Source organism: Paralichthys olivaceus, chromosome 20, assembly GCF_024713975.1.
Source record: "Paralichthys olivaceus isolate ysfri-2021 chromosome 20, ASM2471397v2, whole genome shotgun sequence".
NCBI lineage: Eukaryota > Metazoa > Chordata > Actinopteri > Pleuronectiformes > Paralichthyidae > Paralichthys > Paralichthys olivaceus.
In genome coordinates this window covers 3,132,682-3,153,351 of record NC_091112.1, presented here as the reverse complement: position 1 = coordinate 3,153,351, position 20,670 = coordinate 3,132,682, and the positions used below count along the sequence as shown (strand labels likewise).

The following is a 20,670-nucleotide window of genomic DNA, read 5'->3' as shown; positions in this document are numbered from 1 at the left end:
GATTAAGAGGCAGCTCTGCGCAGAGAGAGAGAGAGAGAGAGAAACAACATTCGTCGGCGTAGAGAGGAAGTTTTAGAAACAAGAGCAAACATTAGTGAGAAAGTAAAACTCTGAGACTCCGAGTAAAGAAATGAAGTTTAATCAATATCAACACGTGGTCAGGTCGTTATAGTTTCCATCGCTGGTGAGGGACGGGGTGAACACAGGGTCAGCAGACAAGTGGAGGGAGAGCGCCATCTTCCCTGGGTGGGCCGAGGTCGGAGAGGGCCGGGGGGGGGGGGTGGGGGGGTTCGTGCCCCATGTGACAACCAAATTGGTGGGCAGATGTAGTGACCCCCCCCCCCCCTTTGGTCGAGAGCCACATTGGGTCCCCTGTCCCTCAGACAATGGCATCCGAGGATCTCAACATCAGATTAAACCTGTCCTTTCCTCACCGGGGTCAAAGGTCAAGTGGCCCATTGTCTCCGGGGGCTGTGGACATTAAACAACGTGCACGTCCTTTTAGAGAAGGGCCGCAATCAAGGGGAGGGCAGCGGAGGAGGAGGAGGAGGGTGGAGGGGAAGGAATGTGTGCGATGCTCTCGGAGGGCCTCGCTGTCGCTCCCCAAACAACAAGGTGAGATATAAAAAAGGGGCGGCGGGTTTGAAGCAGCTGCTCGGAGCAGCCAGCTGAGGACAAAAGGCCGGAATGCGACGTCTCTATAGCGGCGTTCGGAGGCGTTTCTGTGCTGTGTCCCTCTGTGGCAGATTTGCTGCAAGATGGAGATAAAATATTTGCCGGGGAAACAAAGACGGGTGTAAATCGAGATCAGGATTCAGCCGTGGTTATTAGATTTGGGCGGCGGCGGAGGGGGGGTAACTGGGAGCTCTGGGTTTTCTGTTTGTGTTTCTGCGATTGTAAATGTTTCACACATGTCCAGAGTCCGGGCGGGAGGAGAGGAAGGCTAAGAAGGGATCGGATACGGGGACAGAGATCGAGATTTAGATTTCTATTAGCACAGAAACATTTGCACGAGTATGTGTCCAAGAAATCTCAGTATTTACACGATATAATTCTAACGCGTCTCCCTTGTTTGCTCGTAGTCGCAGGGAAAAGCGACGTCGTGACATCTCGACCCCTGTGTTTGCTCTGGTGAACACGAGCTGAGAGGCTTTAGAGTGGAAATCCTCTCCGTGACTCCGCAGAGACTCAGACACGAGGAAAGTTACTCCTCAGATTAGTTACGTAAACTTTACAGAGAGTTTTCTTTAAGTTTGTTTGCTACTGATCTGATGCTACTTTCCCTCTTTTTTTGAGTTTCCCTGAATCCTCTCTGTTTAACTGAATTTTATTTTTTATTATTTTTATCAAAATAGTTCCAAATGTTTTAGTTTTAAAAGCCTGATTACCATTAAAAATATATAATTATGATTTCACCAGCATTTAAACCCCCAATAGTCTCCGTCACACTGAATCAAACAAGAAAAAGCCTTTGGGTTTTTTTCCATTCAATTTAATTTGCAGGATGAACAAAGAATAAAAAGTAACATTTTCTATGAAGCTATTATGGAATAACAATTTAGGAATTATTAGTATGTGATGTCATTTCAATTAAATGCTATCAAAACAATAAATATGTCGCTTTTGACTTTTTAATAAAATGTTCTCACAGTTTTATGTTGTGTCTGACTCAGGTGGAACTCATTCATTACTTTACCATCAATAAAAAACAAATCATACTCTCGGGTGTCAGTTTATTAGGTACATCCAGTTAAATCCGATGCAGCCTGATGATAGAGTTCTGCAGTAAATCCTCCTGAATGAAGGTTTTAATGTTCAGTTTTAATTGAAACTGTTCTTGGAGCAGTTGATACATCTTAATGGTAATTTTGGAGGCTGCAGTTTGTGTTATATTCAAATATATTATAGTTTACAGAGCAAATATAAATTGAGTGGACAAAACAATTGAAAAAAAACAGCTGGTTTAAATAAAGAAGGAACCTGAGATTTGCAAGAGGAGAAAATCTAAATTCTAAAAATCTTTCTTCACTGAATGAATTGATAAAATATCTTCAGACTTGTGTTGTTGTGTTGCAGTGATCAGAATTGTCACAGGTAACTGACACGTCCTGAGTTTCCCCGTTGCGCTGACAGAGACACTCTTGTCTCGGCTGTTGTGTTCAGTTTTGCTCTGGCAGGAAACCGAACATGTGTTGTGCAACTGGACCTCAGTGAAAGTGCGATGGTGGAAAATCCCTGTTTCGGATGTTAGAACTTGACAAACAAGTGAAAATGTTTTTCAGTAAAACTTCCCGCAGCTGTTTGCTGTAACCTGGATCAGCTGAGAGCAGTTTCTGTGTTGTTCTATGTCTCACACGAGTCCATCAACACCTCGTTAGTAATCCAGTGGTTCCACTGGATGTGTGTGCGAGTGATCGTTTACAGTTTATTCATCGTTTACAGTTTGAGTGCTGTTGACGGACCTCAGACTTTTATCTGCATCACTCAGTGAGAAGTCCCAGCTCTCCCTCTGACTGACAGCTGTGCCCTCAGTGAGTTATTCCAGATTGTTACGTGTAACGAGCCCGGGTTTTATTTACAGTATTTATATTCACCGCTTTTTGTTTGTTTCTGAGGAGCTCTGCTCATGGTCAAGACAAACAAACATCACTGAGCGGTCTCCATGTTTGTGTCCTGGTATCTGAGACATGTTGAGTAATCAAGAGACGCTCACTTTACGAGGAACACCTGTGCACCTGCTCAATCAGCCGATGTGAGAGCAGCCGTGCAGCTTTTAGATCCTGCAGATACAGACCAAGAGCTGCAAATATCCACACACACAGTTTTAAGAATCTTTATTCAGGATGGGGACAGGTTCAGGGACAGAAACACCAGCTGGACGGAGACTGCACCGTCTCCAGCTCAACCACCTGCACAGCTAATTAACCTCTGCATCGTTAGATTGCTTGGGAAGAGAAGGAGCCTTTGGCAGTGGGACAGCGTGTCCTGTTCCTATACTGCTCTGAGTTACAGGTGTTAATGCTTCTCTGATAGATTGCAACATTCAATTTACAATATTAGTCTCGTTAACCTTATTTTTGAAATAAGTCAATGTGTTCATGTCCCAGTTTGTTCGTTAGAGACAGTGGAGGTCCCCTCTTTGAACATCAGCCAGGGTTACAAGTCCCCACTTGACCATTTTTAAAAAGTAGTAGTAGTTTTGTGTTTTGCTCTCGTGTTATTTGTGAAGAAGTGTGTTTTAGTTGAACGTTCACTGGTCCTCTCGTGGTGTCGTGGTGTGACGGTCCTCTGCTGGGTGGGTAGGAACCACAGTCTATGGTAGGAACACATGTCTGCGTGTCGGCTCCTGCGGCAGTGCCCCATCTGTCAGGCCCTTTGGCAGCAGAACAAACCGGCAGAGTTACTTTCGAGCGGGTGTTCCCCTCTCCTCCTCTCCACAGCCTTTTACTGTCATGCAGGGATCTAAATGATGAGGACACGCAGAACACACAGATGTTTGCAATATCTCTCTAATATGAACTCTGTCATCCGGACACACCTGGCTCTGATTTGTCTGAGATCGAGCATGTAGCGTGTGCACTTGACATCAGTTTTTATGTGTGCAGAAAGATACTTAAAGGAAAGAGAGAAGGGGAGGAGAGGTGGGGGGGGGGGGGCTGTAAGTAAAAACAGAGAAACTGTCGCTCACATTCCTGACACAGAATGATAATCAGGGCCCGGGCCGCTTTTGTACATGAGCCGCTTTGGTTTTGGGTGACAGCGCTGGTAGTGTTGTTTTACAGTCAGTCTGCAGTTGGAAATAAAAACCAGACGCGGCGGGTTCCTCGGCCAAAACCTGTCCCCCCCCCCCCCCCGGTAATTAAAAGTGCCTGCTGAGCAGTCTTTACTACACGCAGCCAGATCACTGATCATCACTGCCCGATCACATCAAAAGGAAATGACACAGGACACAAGGTGAGCCATTAGTGAGTCGATTTCCCCAAAAAGATCAGAGGCCGTCATTGGGCGCTTTATTACCGACAGATTGTCTGTTCTTTCTCCGCCTTTAAACCCGCGGGGGACGATACGGTGAAACAAAACCTCGTTTCTTAAATTCTGCCCCAGTGATAAAAGTTTGTGGAGGTGAACGGTTTAATGTCGCAGCGATTTGATCCGGTGCATCGCCGAATCTGTCACTGGACCCATGTTTCATGTTCACGTCCGTCAGGTAAAGTGAGAGTTTTTCTGAGCAGCGCCGACTGTGGCCACAGAATGTAATTACAGGATCGAATTTGGCAAAGACTGTCTCGTACCTGTGTGTTAGATATCGAGCTGTCAGTTAGCTTAGCTTAGCACAAAGACTGGAAACGGGGGGAAACTGTTAGCCTGACCAAAACTAACAAAATCCTCCCATCATCGGTATAAACTGATATCTTTATAACTAACATAATTAATTTGTATGTTACTGATTAAATCAATTGTTAAGTTGCTTCCACAATTGAGTTTTTTCTTTGGTGAAAACTTTGTGTCTGTGTTTGTTTTATCCTTTCAGATCAAGTGAAGAACAAAAGAAGAAAGAGAGAGGGGATGGGGACAGAAAGAGTTTTACACAGGTTTTTATATACTAGATTTTCTTTTTAGATAAAAACTCATGAAACTAAAAGAAACAGTATTTTTCAAAGTTCCTGAAAAGTTGACCTTTTTAAGAGTAAAAGACTTTTACAAGAGAAAAACGATAGATGACTGTAGATAAAAGACCTGTATTTCATAAAATCACATATGGAGGTCACATGATATAAACCATCTCCGTGACAAGGTCCAGAGAAAGTAAGAGGATGTTGAGCTGAATCAACTCAATAGCTTCAATAGTTCCCACCGAGGAAATCTTAGAGTCCAGTAATCTTAAACTGAACTGATCAGAGTTTGGCCTGAACGCAGCCGGAGACTGTTCCAGTCAGACGCGTTCATAAACGGCAGGAAAACGTTCGACATTCGGCTTCATCGAGTTTTAATTTCTCAAACAAACTTTAAAAATCGACCGGTTATTCAGGAGGAGAATTTCCCGGCTCCTGTGAGATTCATGGATCCTCAGAGCCGCTGACGGCTGGACATTTTTCAACACCTTGCTAAATGAGTTGCAGGTGCAATCAGCAAGACGACACCACGTTCAAACCTCCATTCTTACTGTAATTTATTCCCCTTAAAGAAACGTGGGGGCGAGGGGGGGAGGCACGGGTGAGGGGGAAGCAAGTCTTTGGGTCAATAAAAATCAAAAAAGCAGTTATAGACTTTGAAGCCCTTCGCCGTTTGAGGGAAACCCAAAACCGGGCCGATTGTGGTGAGCTGGTCTGGTTGAGGCCGGAGAGGAAATGCAGTGTGACACTAACAGGCTAAAGGAGGAAGTGTTGATGGACTGAATTAAACAAGGGGGGGGGAGAGGGGCTGAGAGGGGGGTGGCGGGTGGGTGTGTGGGGGCATGACACTAATGTTTTCCATTGACAAGACGGAAAAGCCCCGCTGCCATGCCACACACACACACACACACACACAGACACACACACACACACACACACACACACAGAGAGTCATAAATTCATGAATTTATTCACAGTTCACTCCGAGCCGGCAGCGGGGGCACTTTCCCATGCATACTTTAAGAAGCACATACACAAACATTCGGTTTGAACTGAAGCTCGTGGTCTGACTGAAGAGTGACAGATCCCTCCAATCAACATTTACCAGATTGCTTTTCCCATGAGCGCTTTGATTAGAGTCTAAATGCCCATCGCCGGACGCAGCCCGAAAGAAAACAATAAAGATTTAAACATATTTCAGGCTACTGTGGCTCCGACGTACAGAAAGCTGCCTGTTTCTAATTATGGCTTTTGAGCAGTTGGAGGAAATGTGTGGTAACTTCAAGAGGAAATATTTTACATGTCACAGACCTGATGGAGGAGCATTGTACACGGAATAAACTGTTGGATCTGGGTTGTATCTGCACGCAGTGAAATCAAAGAGGTTGTAAATGTGCAGCGTTGATGGGAAAACAAGCAGCGGCCCGAACAGAAGCACAAATATGTGGAAGGTTCCTGGTTTTCAGACATTTTAACTCATTTGTTGTGTTTTAAAAAAGTGAGCATCAGTGCTGAGGAGCACACAGGTCAAAGGTCAAGGGTCCGACAAAGACGTAAACACAGATCCTAGAATGTTTGCAAATTAAACTTGCTGTTTACAATAATAATTGTAATGGATTCAGTCTTCAACCACATTTTTTACTTTTAAACCATTCGACCATTCTTATCGTTGATTTACAAAAGTTGTATTTTTTTTACTTTTCATTGACGCAGATTTCTTTTCTCATAAATCTCATTAATCCCACTGTACTTCTCTTTCCCTCAGTAACTCCATTCACAAACATCGTGTCCCACAGACACACATCTGCTGTGTGAAGAAAAGGTGAATGAGTCTCTTTTCTAGTTTCTGTGGTTCACACCATTCTCATTGTGATTTCACTGAACAGATCAGGTCATTCTTTTCCATCCTCTCGCTCACTCTGCCTTTATCTCAGTGAGCACTGTGATGAAAGCATATTTTGATATGTAAGCCACTTTTCATATCTGGATTTGGGAGGCACATGGCATGGGAGAGGTCAGCATTTGTGGGCATTAACACCAAGTCAGACAGACCTCCCACCATGCGTGCATTCATCTAATAAAGGAGGTTTACTCGAGTTCCTTCGCTCCTCGGGCCTCGATAAGGTTGTCAGCCGGTGGCACATTTCTGGAAGTCGTGCTGGAAGCGGCAGCGTTTCTGACGGCAGATCATGTAATCAGAAATTAAAGCATTAACTGAGAACTTTGAGATCAAAATCTTCCGTGAAGTCTTTTATCCAGCCTCTCTTTTAAGTCGTGGATTTGCTCAGTGTTATTCTTTGCTTTAATTAACAGGATTAAAGTGAACTTTGATCAGTATCATTTGAAACAATGTCTTGTTGTCAAACCTCCGTTAATCCGCCCAAAACTGTCAGTTCGCATCACATCTGCAGAGGAAAAACTTGACCAGAGTGGATTTTAGAGGTGGCCCGGAGTCACACGCTGAGGCTCTGCGGCCAAAAATGCAACGTGTCGAGGTGTTTTGAAATATTCACGTAACTGTGCCACCACCAAGAATGAGACTTAGCTTCTTACGGACGAGGGCTGGTTATATTTTTACCACGTATCTTTGAGTTATATTCACATCTACAGTCTGATACTGATACTGACTGACCCAAATAACATAATTCTCTAAATAAGCAATTACGTTTCACCTCATTTTTATGCATCAAGAACTGAATAAAATGAAAGTGTCCCATCCACCAACATGGAGGGGGTTGGTTTTATACTGAAGGCGGCCTCCAGGAACAGAATGAGATTCTTTGGCTTCAATCTTTGTGAAGCGACGATGTCGTCCATCTTTATGAACAGTGGACAACCACAACAAGCAGCTGAGGAAGGTGTCCCAAGAAACGTCTTCCTACCCGAAGAAGAGAAACAAAGAGGCCAGACCACGATCTGTGGACGACTCATCAGCGGTAGGAGTCAAAAGGCCACAGCGTGAAGTCTCATGTGCTGATGAAATGGAAGATTAACCTTTAAGTGATGAAGAGAGAGAGAGGGTCTGCGAGAGAGATAAGCTCTTCTGTGGAGCACGGAGGAGCTGGTGTCATGTCTTCAGACTCACTAATCTGAGCTGGTGATGTAACGCACGATGGTAGCAGCAGCAGCAGACTGAACTCAGACGCCTGCGGAGACTTTTCTTTCAGTTTACGCAGAAACGATCCGAATTTCATCAGTGACCCAAACTTCTGAAGAGCACGACAACAGCTCCAGAAGTTCTGGAGGAAACTGTGTAACTGTAATCTAATCACTTAAATACACATAATATTCATATTATCACGTTCATCTACATCAGACACTTTGCATCCTCGTCACATCGACTTCTGTTCACTTATATTTTATTGAAAAACATTACTTTACTTTTTCATGTTTATATGAATCTTTATAACACTCTCATAACTCTGATCTCACGGTGACAATAAAGTTCTTGAATCTTGAAATCTACTGCATCGGTCTGTGAGCAGTGGCTGAAAGAGGCTTTAAGTATAAATCCTTGTAGATGTAAATGACTTTAACTTTGTTCAGCAGTGACGTGTTTAATGTTTAAGATTTCAATACCTGATGATTTTCACTCCGTCGATGGCTCGTCTGGACCGTCGATGCTTCACAGACGATAAATAATTATAAATGTCGGGTGTGTTAGGACGTGCACATGGATCATTACGGAGGTGAAGCCCTGAGTTGTTTATCTGATGAAGTGCGTTTGTGGCTCACCAAGAAAATGATCATCATCGCCCCCCCGCCCCCCACCCCCGACTGGATCACAGCGACCTGGTGGCAGTGACCCTGGCTCCCCTCCTTCACCTTTAGGTGTTGATTGCTTTTAGAGCCTTAAGTCTAGATTGAGGGCTTTTCCCATGGAGATTAGACGATCTGGTTTAAAGCTGTTTCAACAGGTCGCTTGTGAGGGGTCAAAGGTCAATTACATAGTAGTGCCTAATGGTAGCAAATAATGTCAATCACCTTAAACAGACGAGCGGCGAGACTTGTGCCTGACTTTGGGCTGGAATGTGGGGAATCCAGGGGTTAAGCTGGTGGCATGGAGCGGCTGACCGGACACAAACACACACACAAACACACACACACACACACACACACACACACACACACACACACACACACACGGTTCCTCGACTGGAGGCGGTCTGAGCTCACTCACTCACCATCACGTACGCCGTGCCATCAATCCACGTCCTCCGAGGGGGAAAAAAACGAAACAGTCAACTGTGGAAAATAAACACGCTCGGCCCGTCACTCTCTGCCTTTTTTTAAAACCACACAACATTCACCAGAAGAATAACAGCACCAACCTGAACACACAGTTTACACAGGTCTGTGTTCAATGAGCTGCTGTCTGGTATACGAAGGTGACCTCACCCACTCCATTCTTGTGTCTCAGCTGGAACCGCACTCGGCCCAATTGACAGTTTTCTGGTTTCCAGTTTACACGCTTGAGGGATTTTTGACCGGACGCCACGGTTTCATCCAGTAACAAATGACATCAGCTCATTGTTTCTGAGCAATGGATCCGAGAGCTTTTTAAAAAGTTTAATCTTGTTAATTAGGCACATGGTGCTGGAGTACAACCTGCAAACCATCAGTGAGGCTTCTGTCTTTTCGACTCTGGCTTTGCTTTTTCTGCATTTTGTTTTTGCAAACAAGATTTTATTCATTCTTTATCTCAGTTATCAGATTGATTAGGGTTTTATTAACAACACTGGGGTGCATGTTCTTGTATTTGATAAAACAAGGATTATCAAAATACTGAGATCATCCAGCTCCTCCTTCCTAAAACCTCAAATAAAATCTGTTAATTGTCATAATTTTTTATTCAATTTATTGTGTTGAATATGCATTTTTATTTTCTGTGACATTTTCTTTGCAGCATGAAGATTTAAACCACTTTAATTTGTAGTAAGTAATATTTAAGTAATAAAATATCCATGACCGACCAAACTCCCTTGAGTCTTTAAAACCCCAGAACTGAATAAAGAGGTCAAGACCCCAGTGTCCTAAACTGTGTTTATATCCTTGATTTAGAGCAAACTTCAACTGTACATAAAGTTTCCGTGTTTTTTCTCTGATTATTCTCCAACTTCATCCATCTGTCTCAAACCTTTATTGTGTAATCCATCACAAATGGTCACAGGATCACATTGATTGACAAGAAAGATAAATAAATGAATCATTTCTGTGCAGCCCTGAAGCAAACGTGTACGATATCTGACAATGTGGCACGGTTCAAACTGTCCCACACACATTGTTTGTATCTGCGGGGTTTTGTTTCCATGCCTCCCTTGGACTGAAAACTCTTCCGCTGGGAACAGCACACTGCAATCAGGCCCGCTTTATGGCAGCCAATCTGCCATTCAGCGACGACCAAGATTGATGACGCCTGTCCTGACTGACTGGTGCTCGCAGAGAAAACTCCGCTGTCCAACATGCACCACACACACTCATAAACCTCGGTCCATCTGGTCGGAGGCAAACAAGGAAACGTGTCCATAAATTCTTAGTCGCTCGAGAAATCTGTAAGTCGAGTGAGGAAATAAGAAAACACACACACACACACACACACAGAGAATGTGGATGATCACACTGGTGGTGTTTGACTCAAATAAATGGAAACGACTGCACCTCCTCGTCTCCCTCAGTGATGTCGACCTTTTGACCCACTGACCAGACTACTTACATTAACTAGACACAATGTATTCTCCCATGAATGCAGCGTTAACCACCACAGGCTCCCATTGACACTCAAACGGAAGTATTTTTACGGCCTCCAAGCACCACTGAACAAGTTTAAAGCAGCTTAATTGCAGCGTTGACCTGATTGGCAGCTACATGAATGTGTCTTGGTGGGGAAGAGGCCACAGACTGTTAACTGCAGCGAGGTGCTAAGAAGAAAAAAAAGGTTAATGAGCTAAACGCTGCGCTGCCAGTCCAGCTTTCAAGAGGGGATTCATTTCTCCATACAGACTAATAAATGTGGGAAACGTGCAGCGGCTCCGAGCTGCGAAACACGACAACGTGAACAGAACAAACTGAAAAACGTAAAATAAGAAGAAGAAGATGGAATAATACTTTATCAGAAAAGTGAATCTGGAACAATTCTGCGTTCTGTTTAAAGGTAGAAGTAATCAGATTAAATTACTTGAGTAAAAGTAACAACAACACGATGAAAAAGATATTTAAGTAAAACAAATGTACTTAAAGCAGTGGCGGATCCAGGATTTTTCTAAAACAGGGGCCATAAAGGGGCCACAATTTACATTTTCTTTGAAACGTTTGGTTTGCGTTGTGTTGTATTTATTCCATATGTTCCCGTGTTTTTCTCCTCAGAGCCTTCAGTGTCTTATCCGAGAGTTTTAAACCATGAGATTCAAACACTCGTCTGGTACAGTAGTGACAGGAAATGAGGTAATGAGGGCCTCTCTGGGAGAGCACAGCATGGAGAGCGGCGCGCTGACCCGTGACAACCAGACAGGTCCACTGAACTCTAAAGGTGAATTGGATCAGGGCCCCCACTCGACCGCTCAGCCAAAAGCCTCCTGATGAGGGCTTAGCAGCGGCAGTGAGAGCAACCTAATGAGTGACGAGTAATCAACACTATTACCGAGCCTCGCCAGCGCTGCCGAGCCTCAGCCCGGCAGCAGCCAGACTACAGGCTGAATCACTCCGAGAGCGACTAATCAGCAGATTCACTGATGAATTTAACGGCTTCAGGACTTTTACTTGACCAGAGGAAGAAAAAAAAAACAAAAAAAAAAAAACTTTTGATTAATGAGCTGGAGTGAATTTTTCTCTCAGGTCTGTAATCATGTGGGGCTCTACCTAAACTGATGACCTCACCGCATTTCTCTGGCTGCCGTCCATCCAGCAACATGTCAAAGAGCAGTGCCAATACAAAGGCCGAGTCCAGAGCAGAACCCTCAAGGTCACGGTGAAGTAAAAAAAAAAACCCGCTAATTACACATGTGAGAGTGTGTTTTTCTCCCAACGTCTCAACCTGCTTTGAAGTATTTGTACTAATCCAGAGGCCGACATTGAAAAGGTTGTGACGCTGGAAAACTGCATTTTGGTAAAAAAAAAAAGAAAAAGTTACAGCGTGACCAGACTTCGATAAATCACTTTCTCTGCAACTTGTCGTCATTATCACCCTTAATTATGCGACACACGCTCGGAAGAAGGTCATGACACGCAGTCAAAAGCTAATTAGCAAACATTTACCTAAGAATATATCGGAGAATATATCAAATGATGGAGGGACTCTGGCCTCATGTGCAAAAAAAGTGCTGGTCAAACTCTTCTTATTGTTTTATACTTGATGTAAAGTTTCCCTTGATGACGACAAACGTAAAACTGCAGCAGACACGTGTTTTTAGTATGTTCTCTGCGTCGTCTTGCAGGCGGGTACAACGGTCTCTGGGCATCCTGCACCAAACAGAGTTCAAGAGTTTAAACTTGGGCAGGATCTGTTGTCGGGACGCTTTAAGCAACTTACGGACTTATGGAGCCGTAATCCTTTGTGTGTAACTGATTTAATGAACAAAGTAAAAACAGAGGGTTGATCTTCTAATCCCTCAAATACTACAAGCTACTTGAAATACTAGTGCACCGCAGTTCTCTCCCTTGATGTTAATCAGGACTGTAAATCCACAGATTTCTAGTTTCTGACTTATCAATCTTTCCGGGCAGAACGAAACAAAAGCAAACTGTTGGAGGAGGATCTGTGATATATCATGCTGCATACTTTAAGATGGAATCTCTGTTAAGTGGTGTGTGTGTGTGTGTGTGTGTGTGTGTGTGTGTGTGTGTGTGCTGAATTCTCTGGCATGTGAAAGAGATTGAGTTTCATAAGGAGATCTGGTCGTTAATTCGCCTGTTTATCTCGATGCAGGGCTCTGGACTAAATTCGAGTGAAATATATGATTCTCTCAGACACGTTTCATCTTTGCCGACTTCTCTCTTTCTCCGAGGCCTCACCCCTCCTCACCCCTCCTCACCCCTCCTCACCCCAACTCATCCTCTCCCTTGCCAAATACTTTCCATTCAGTAAAAACACCCAACTCTGCTGGTTATCAGCCCAATGCATCATCGCTCCCACCTCTTCTGTTAACTGAGCTGAAGCTAATCCACGTTTATCCCAGTCTTCACCACCGCCACCCCCCCCCCATCGGAAAGTTTCATAGCAGCTCAGAGGCAGTTTGTCATATTTACTTCTATGAAACAGGACGTGACTTTGATTCAGGGCATTGCTTTGGATCAGGAGGAAGTGTTGATGCTCTGCAGCTGCTGCAGATGTAATGGACCAGGACGAGCCGTGCCAGGTCTGGTTTCAGGACGCACTGATGGTTTATGTTGGCCCCTGATCAGGAGCCAGAGTTCCCGTCTCAAACATTTCCACAGTGCATTAGAAACAACGTCTCCCTCGCGCACAACAAATACGTATTTGCCGCAGTGTTCTCGCCTGTGAACCTCTGAGGTGGTAAACATTTTATGGTTTCACAGTTTTCTTCTGTGTCTGTGGTTTTCATGATGTCAGCTTCTGGTGACTTGGAGGCCTCGAGTGCCATCTAGTGGTAGAACATAGCAGGTTTGAGAACAGTAGTTCAATACAGTATCCGGCCGAAAATATGTGGACGCATGCTTTCTCCTAAATTGAACCTCTGAGCAATCATTGCATCAGATATATAAAAGTTACTAGAGATAATTAAACCATCCGTTTTTATTTTAGTCTTTTTAAATTTAATTTCTTTGTTTTGTGAAATTAACTTTCCATGGCAATTCGGACTGTTCTGTAAAGTTCAGCATCGGGAAGCTTTTGCGATAGAGCTTCGGATATATATCACAATTATTTTAAACTTTGACCTCCGCTACGATTAATAATCATTTTATTTCGTTTTTTTATTAATTCATATTAACATATTAACATATTGTCATTGGAATTATGTTTCTATCTATCTTAAGAAGTTAATCCACACTCCACCCAAATATCACAGTCACAAGTTTATTTAACTTACAAAATCCACATTCATGCCCAATGGGTGAGATATTTGGTTTTAAATGTAAATACAGTGTGTGATTTCACAGATGTGTCTTTATGTTCTTTTCAGTCTGGATCTGAGATGTTGAGTCTCCTCCACCGTGAGATGAAGATGAAGGGTTTCAGTCAGGACTCACCGGGGAGTAGAGGGAGTCTTCGTCACCTGTTGATCCGACAACAACAAAGATCAGCGAACGTGTGAGGGATCTTACTTTTCCACACGTGTGAACATCTGGTTAGTGATTTACTTGAACTCAGGTTTCTTGTTTGTGCCGAGTGATGTTGATTGTTGTTGTGGAGAAACATTAAGGGATCAAGGGAACCGCTGACGGCAGATGACCGGCCCTCTCCAGGATCTGTCAAGTTCAAGAGAACACGTGATCATTGCAACCCTAACCCTAATTCACATTAGGGTGAATAACTCCGCGCTGCTTGCTCGAAACGTGCTGAAATTCGGTGTGGTTGCGTGGCAGGTTGCCCTTTATTAACCCCGAAATGCCCAAGTCTCTATGGCTTTCAGAAAAAAAGTTATTCAAAAATATCTTGTACTTTTTTTTTTTAGATTTGGTGGTTTCACCATTTCCGAAGGTCGTAGAAGCTCGGGGGTGGTCCCAATGGATCGGGCATAGCCACATTAGTGGAGATGGAACCCACTTCCAAGTCTCTATGACCTTCAGAAAAAAAGTTATTGAAGAATATCTGGATCTCCAATGGATTTTCAGCCCTAACCCTAACCCTAATCACAACCCAAAAAACAAACACTCATCACAACCCTAACCCTAACCCTTCCAAAGGTCGCAGAAGCTCGGGGGTGGTACCAATGGATCGGGCATAGCCACATTAGTGGAGATGGAACCAACTTCCAAGTCTCTATGACCTTCAGAAAGAAAGTTATGGAAGAATATCTTGATCTCCAATGGGTATTCATCCCTAACCCTAATCACAACCCTAACCCTAACCCTAGTCACAACCCTAACCCTAACCCTCATTGCAACCCTAACCCTAATTCACATTAGGGTGAATAACTCCGCGCTGCTTGCTCGAAACGTGCTGAAATTTGGTGTGGTTGCGTGGCAGGTTGCCCTTTATTAACCCCGAAATGCCCAAGTCTCTATGACTTTCAGAAAAAAAGTTATTCAAAAATATCTTCTACTTTTATTTTTAGATTTGGTGGTTTCACCATTTCCGAAGGTCGTAGAAGCTCGGGGGTGGTCCCAATGGATCGGGCATAGCCACATTAGTGGAGATGGAACCCACTTCCAAGTCTCTATGACCTTCAGAAAAAAAGTTATTGAAGAATATCTGGATCTCCAATGGGTTTTCAGCCCTAACCCTAACCCTAATCACAACCCAAAAAACAAACACTCATCACAACCCTAACCCTAACCCTTCCAAAGGTCGCAGAAGCTCGGGGGTGGTACCAATGGATCGGGCATAGCCACATTAGTGGAGATGGAACCAACTTCCAAGTCTCTATGACCTTCAGAAAGAAAGTTATGGAAGAATATCTTGATCTCCAATGGGTATTCATCCCTAACCCTAATCACAACCCTAACCCTAACCCTAGTCACAACCCTAACCCTAACCCTCATTGCAACCCTAACCCTAATTCACATTAGGGTGAATAACTCCGCGCTGCTTGCTCGAAACGTGCTGAAATTCGGTGTGGTTGCGTGGCAGGTTGCCCTTTATTAACCCCGAAATGCCCAAGTCTCTATGACTTTCAGAAAAAAAGTTATTCAAAAATATCTTCTACTTTTTTTTTTAGATTTGGTGGTTTCACCATTTCCGAAGGTCGTAGAAGCTCGGGGGTGGTCCCAATGGATCGGGCATAGCCACATTAGTGGAGATGGAACCCACTTCCAAGTCTCTATGACCTTCAGAAAAAAAGTTATTGAAGAATATCTGGATCTCCAATGGGTTTTCAGCCCTAACCCTAACCCTAATCACAACCCAAAAAACAAACACTCATCACAACCCTAACCCTAACCCTTCCAAAGGTCGCAGAAGCTCGGGGGTGGTACCAATGGATCGGGCATAGCCACATTAGTGGAGATGGAACCAACTTCCAAGTCTCTATGACCTTCAGAAAGAAAGTTATGGAAGAATATCTTGATCTCCAATGGGTATTCATCCCTAACCCTAATCACAACCCTAACCCTAACCCTAGTCACAACCCTAACCCTAACCCTCATTGCAACCCTAACCCTAATTCACATTAGGGTGAATAACTCCACGCTGCTTGCTCGAAACGTGCTGAAATTCGGTGTGGTTGCGTGGCAGGTTGCCCTTTATTAACCCCGAAATGCCCAAGTCTCTATGACTTTCGAAAAAAAATTATTCAAAAATATCTTGTACTTTTTTTTTTAGATTTGGTGGTTTCACCATTTCCGAAGGTCGTAGAAGCTCGGGGGTGGTCCCAATGGATCGGGCATAGCCACATTAGTGGAGATGGAACCGACTTCCAAGTCTCTATGACCTTCAGAAAAAAAGTTATTGAAGAATATCTGGATCTCCAATGGGTTTTCAGCCCTAACCCTAACCCTAATCACAACCCAAAAAACAAACACTCATCACAACCCTAACCCTAACCCTTCCAAAGGTCGCAGAAGCTTGGGGGTGGTACCAATGGATCGGGCATAGCCACATTAGTGGAGATGGAACCCACTTCCAAGTCTCTATGACCTTCAGAAAAAAAGTTATTGAAGAATATCTGGATCTCCAATGGGTTTTCAGCCCTAACCCTAACCCTAATCACAACCCAAAAAACAAACACTCATCACAACCCTAACCCTAACCCTTCCAAAGGTCGCAGAAGCTCGGGGGTGGTACCAATGGATCGGGCATAGCCACATTAGTGGAGATGGAACCAACTTCCAAGTCTCTATGACCTTCAGAAAGAAAGTTATGGAAGAATATCTTGATCTCCAATGGGTATTCATCCCTAACCCTAATCACAACCCTAACCCTAACCCTAGTCACAACCCTAACCCTAACCCTCATTGCAACCCTAACCCTAATTCACATTAGGGTGAATAACTCCACGCTGCTTGCTCGAAACGTGCTGAAATTCGGTGTGGTTGCGTGGCAGGTTGCCCTTTATTAACCCCGAAATGCCCAAGTCTCTATGACTTTCGAAAAAAAATTATTCAAAAATATCTTGTACTTTTTTTTTTAGATTTGGTGGTTTCACCATTTCCGAAGGTCGTAGAAGCTCGGGGGTGGTCCCAATGGATCGGGCATAGCCACATTAGTGGAGATGGAACCGACTTCCAAGTCTCTATGACCTTCAGAAAAAAAGTTATTGAAGAATATCTGGATCTCCAATGGGTTTTCAGCCCTAACCCTAACCCTAATCACAACCCAAAAAACAAACACTCATCACAACCCTAACCCTAACCCTTCCAAAGGTCGCAGAAGCTTGGGGGTGGTACCAATGGATCGGGCATAGCCACATTAGTGGAGATGGAACCAACTTCCAAGTCTCTATGACCTTCAGAAAGAAAGTTATGGAAGAATATCTTGATCTCCAATGGGTATTCATCCCTAACCCTAATCACAACCCTAACCCTAACCCTAGTCACAACCCTAACCCTAACCCTCATTGCAACCCTAACCCTAATTCACATTAGGGTGAATAACTCCACGCTGCTTGCTCGAAACGTGCTGAAATTCGGTGTGGTTGCGTGGCAGGTTGCCCTTTATTAACTCCGAAATGCCCAAGTCTCTATGACTTTCGGAAAAAAAGTTATTCAAAAATATCTTGTACTTTTTTTTTTAGATTTGGTGGTTTCACCATTTCCGAAGGTCGTAGAAGCTCGGGGGTGGTCCCAATGGATCGGGCATAGCCACATTAGTGGAGATGGAACCGACTTCCAAGTCTCTATGACCTTCAGAAAAAAAGTTATTGAAGAATATCTGGATCTCCAATGGGTTTTCAGCCCTAACCCTAACCCTAATCACAACCCAAAAAACAAACACTCATCACAACCCTAACCCTAACCCTTCCAAAGGTCGCAGAAGCTCGGGGGTGGTACCAATGGATCGGGCATAGCCACATTAGTGGAGATGGAACCAACTTCCAAGTCTCTATGACCTTCAGAAAGAAAGTTATGGAAGAATATCTTGATCTCCAATGGGTATTCATCCCTAACCCTAATCACAACCCTAACCCTAACCCTAGTCACAACCCTAACCCTAACCCTCATTGCAACCCTAACCCTAATTCACATTAGGGTGAATAACTCCGCGCTGCTTGCTCGAAACGTGCTGAAATTCGGTGTGGTTGCGTGGCAGGTTGCCCTTTATTAACCCCGAAATGCCCAAGTCTCTATGACTTTCAGAAAAAAAGTTATTCAAAAATATCTTCTACTTTTTTTTTTAGATTTGGTGGTTTCACCATTTCCGAAGGTCGTAGAAGCTCGGGGGTGGTCCCAATGGATCGGGCATAGCCACATTAGTGGAGATGGAACCCACTTCCAAGTCTCTATGACCTTCAGAAAAAAAGTTATTGAAGAATATCTGGATCTCCAATGGGTTTTCAGCCCTAACCCTAATCACAACCCAAAAAACAAACACTCATCACAACCCTAACCCTAACCCTTCCAAAGGTCGCAGAAGCTCGGGGGTGGTACCAATGGATCGGGCATAGCCACATTAGTGGAGATGGAACCAACTTCCAAGTCTCTATGACCTTCAGAAAGAAAGTTATGGAAGAATATCTTGATCTCCAATGGGTATTCATCCCTAACCCTAATCACAACCCTAACCCTAACCCTAGTCACAACCCTAACCCTAACCCTCATTGCAACCCTAACCCTAATTCACATTAGGGTGAATAACTCTGCGCTGCTTGCTCGAAATGTGCTGAAATTCGGTGTGGTTGCGTGGCAGGTTGCCCTTTATTAACCCCGAAATGCCCAAGTCTCTATGACTTTCAGAAAAAAAGTTATTCAAAAATATCTTGTACTTTTTTTTTTAGATTTGGTGGTTTCACCATTTCCGAAGGTCGTAGAAGCTCGGGGGTGGTCCCAATGGATCGGGCATAGCCACATTAGTGGAGATGGAACCGACTTCCAAGTCTCTATGACCTTCAGAAAAAAAGTTATTGAAGAATATCTGGATCTCCAATGGGTTTTCAGCCCTAACCCTAACCCTAATCACAACCCAAAAAACAAACACTCATCACAACCCTAACCCTAACCCTTCCAAAGGTCGCAGAAGCTCGGGGGTGGTACCAATGGATCGGGCATAGCCACATTAGTGGAGATGGAACCAACTTCCAAGTCTCTATGACCTTCAGAAAGAAAGTTATGGAAGAATATCTTCATCTCCAATGGGTATTCATCCCTAACCCTAATCACAACCCTAACCCTAACCCTAATCACAACCCTAACCCTAACCCTAGTCACAACCCTAACCCTAACCCTCATTGCAACCCTAACCCTAATTCACATTAGGGTGAATAACTCCACGCTGCTTGCTCGAAACGTGCTGAAATTCGGTGTGGTTGCGTGGCAGGTTGCCCTTTATTAACCCCGAAATGCCCAAGTCTCTATGACTTTCGAAAAAAAATTATTCAAAAATATCTTGTACTTTTTTTTTTAGATTTGGTGGTTTCACCATTTCCGAAGGTCGTAGAAGCTCGGGGGTGGTCCCAATGGATCGGGCATAGCCACATTAGTGGAGATGGAACCGACTTCCAAGTCTCTATGACCTTCAGAAAAAAAGTTATTGAAGAATATCTGGATCTCCAATGGGTTTTCAGCCCTAACCCTAACCCTAATCACAACCCAAAAAACAAACACTCATCACAACCCTAACCCTAACCCTTCCAAAGGTCGCAGAAGCTTGGGGGTGGTACCAATGGATCGGGCATAGCCACATTAGTGGAGATGGAACCAACTTCCAAGTCTCTATGACCTTCAGAAAGAAAGTTATGGAAGAATATCTTGATCTCCAATGGGTATTCATCCCTAACCCTAATCACAACCCTAACCCTAACCCTAGTCACAACCCTAACCCTAACCCTCATTGCAACCCTAACCCTAATTCACATTAGGGTGAATAACTCCACGCTGCTTGCTCGAAACGTGCTGAAATTCGGTGTGGTTGCGTGGCAGGTTGCCCTTTATTAACTCCGAAATGCCCAAGTCTCTATGACTTTCGGAAAAAAAGTTATTCAAAAATATCTTGTACTTTTTTTTTTAGATTTGGTGGTTTCACCATTTCCGAAGGTCGTAGAAGCTCGGGGGTGGTCCCAATGGATCGGGCATAGCCACATTAGTGGAGATGGAACCCACTTCCAAGTCTCTATGACCTTCAGAAAAAAAGTTATTGAAGAATATCTGGATCTCCAATGGGTTTTCAGCCCTAACCCTAACCCTAATCACAACCCAAAAAACAAACACTCATCACAACCCTAACCCTAACCCTTCCAAAGGTCGCAGAAGCTCGGGGGTGGTACCAATGGATTGGGCATAGCCACATTAGTGGAGATGGAACCAACTTCCAAGTCTCTATGACCTTCAGAAAGAAAGTTATGGAAGAATATCTTGATCTCCAATGGGTATTCATCCCTAACCCTAATCACAACCCTAACCCTAACCCTAGTCACAACCCTAACCCTAACCCTCATTGCAACCCTAACCCTAATTCACATTAGGGTGAATAACTCTGCGCTGCTTGCTCGAAATGTGCTGAAATTCGGTGTGGTTGCGTGGCAGGTTGCCCTTTATTAACCCCGAAATGCCCAAGTCTCTATGACTTTCAGAAAAAAAGTTATTCAAAAATATCTTGTACTTTTTTTTTTAGATTTGGTGGTTTCACCATTTCCGAAGGTCGTAGAAGCTCGGGGGTGGTCCCAATGGATCGGGCATAGCCACATTAGTGGAGATGGAACCGACTTCCAAGTCTCTATGACCTTCAGAAAAAAAGTTATTGAAGAATATCTGGATCTCCAATGGGTTTTCAGCCCTAACCCTAACCCTA

At 43.9% G+C, this 20,670-nt stretch overlaps 1 protein-coding gene across 4 annotated transcripts in view; it reads right to left on the bottom strand.

Moving 5' to 3' along the window:
- Positions 1 to 13,630: 13,630 nt before the first annotated feature.
- Positions 13,631 to 20,670, bottom strand: part of LOC109640555 (T-cell differentiation antigen CD6-like) — a 286,517-nt gene continuing 279,477 nt past the window's right edge. For 2 of the 4 annotated variants that reach the window (XM_069516815.1, XM_069516818.1), the window contains 2 exons: positions 13,929 to 14,036; positions 13,631 to 13,843 (listed from right to left, as the gene is read on the bottom strand). In XM_069516815.1, the coding sequence (XP_069372916.1) occupies positions 13,803 to 13,843; positions 13,929 to 14,036 (149 nt within the window). In that variant the 3' untranslated portion in view covers positions 13,631 to 13,802. The remainder of the gene's footprint in view (positions 13,844 to 13,928; positions 14,037 to 20,670) is intronic. The other 2 variants (XM_069516817.1, XM_069516819.1) reach the window with 1 other exon arrangement.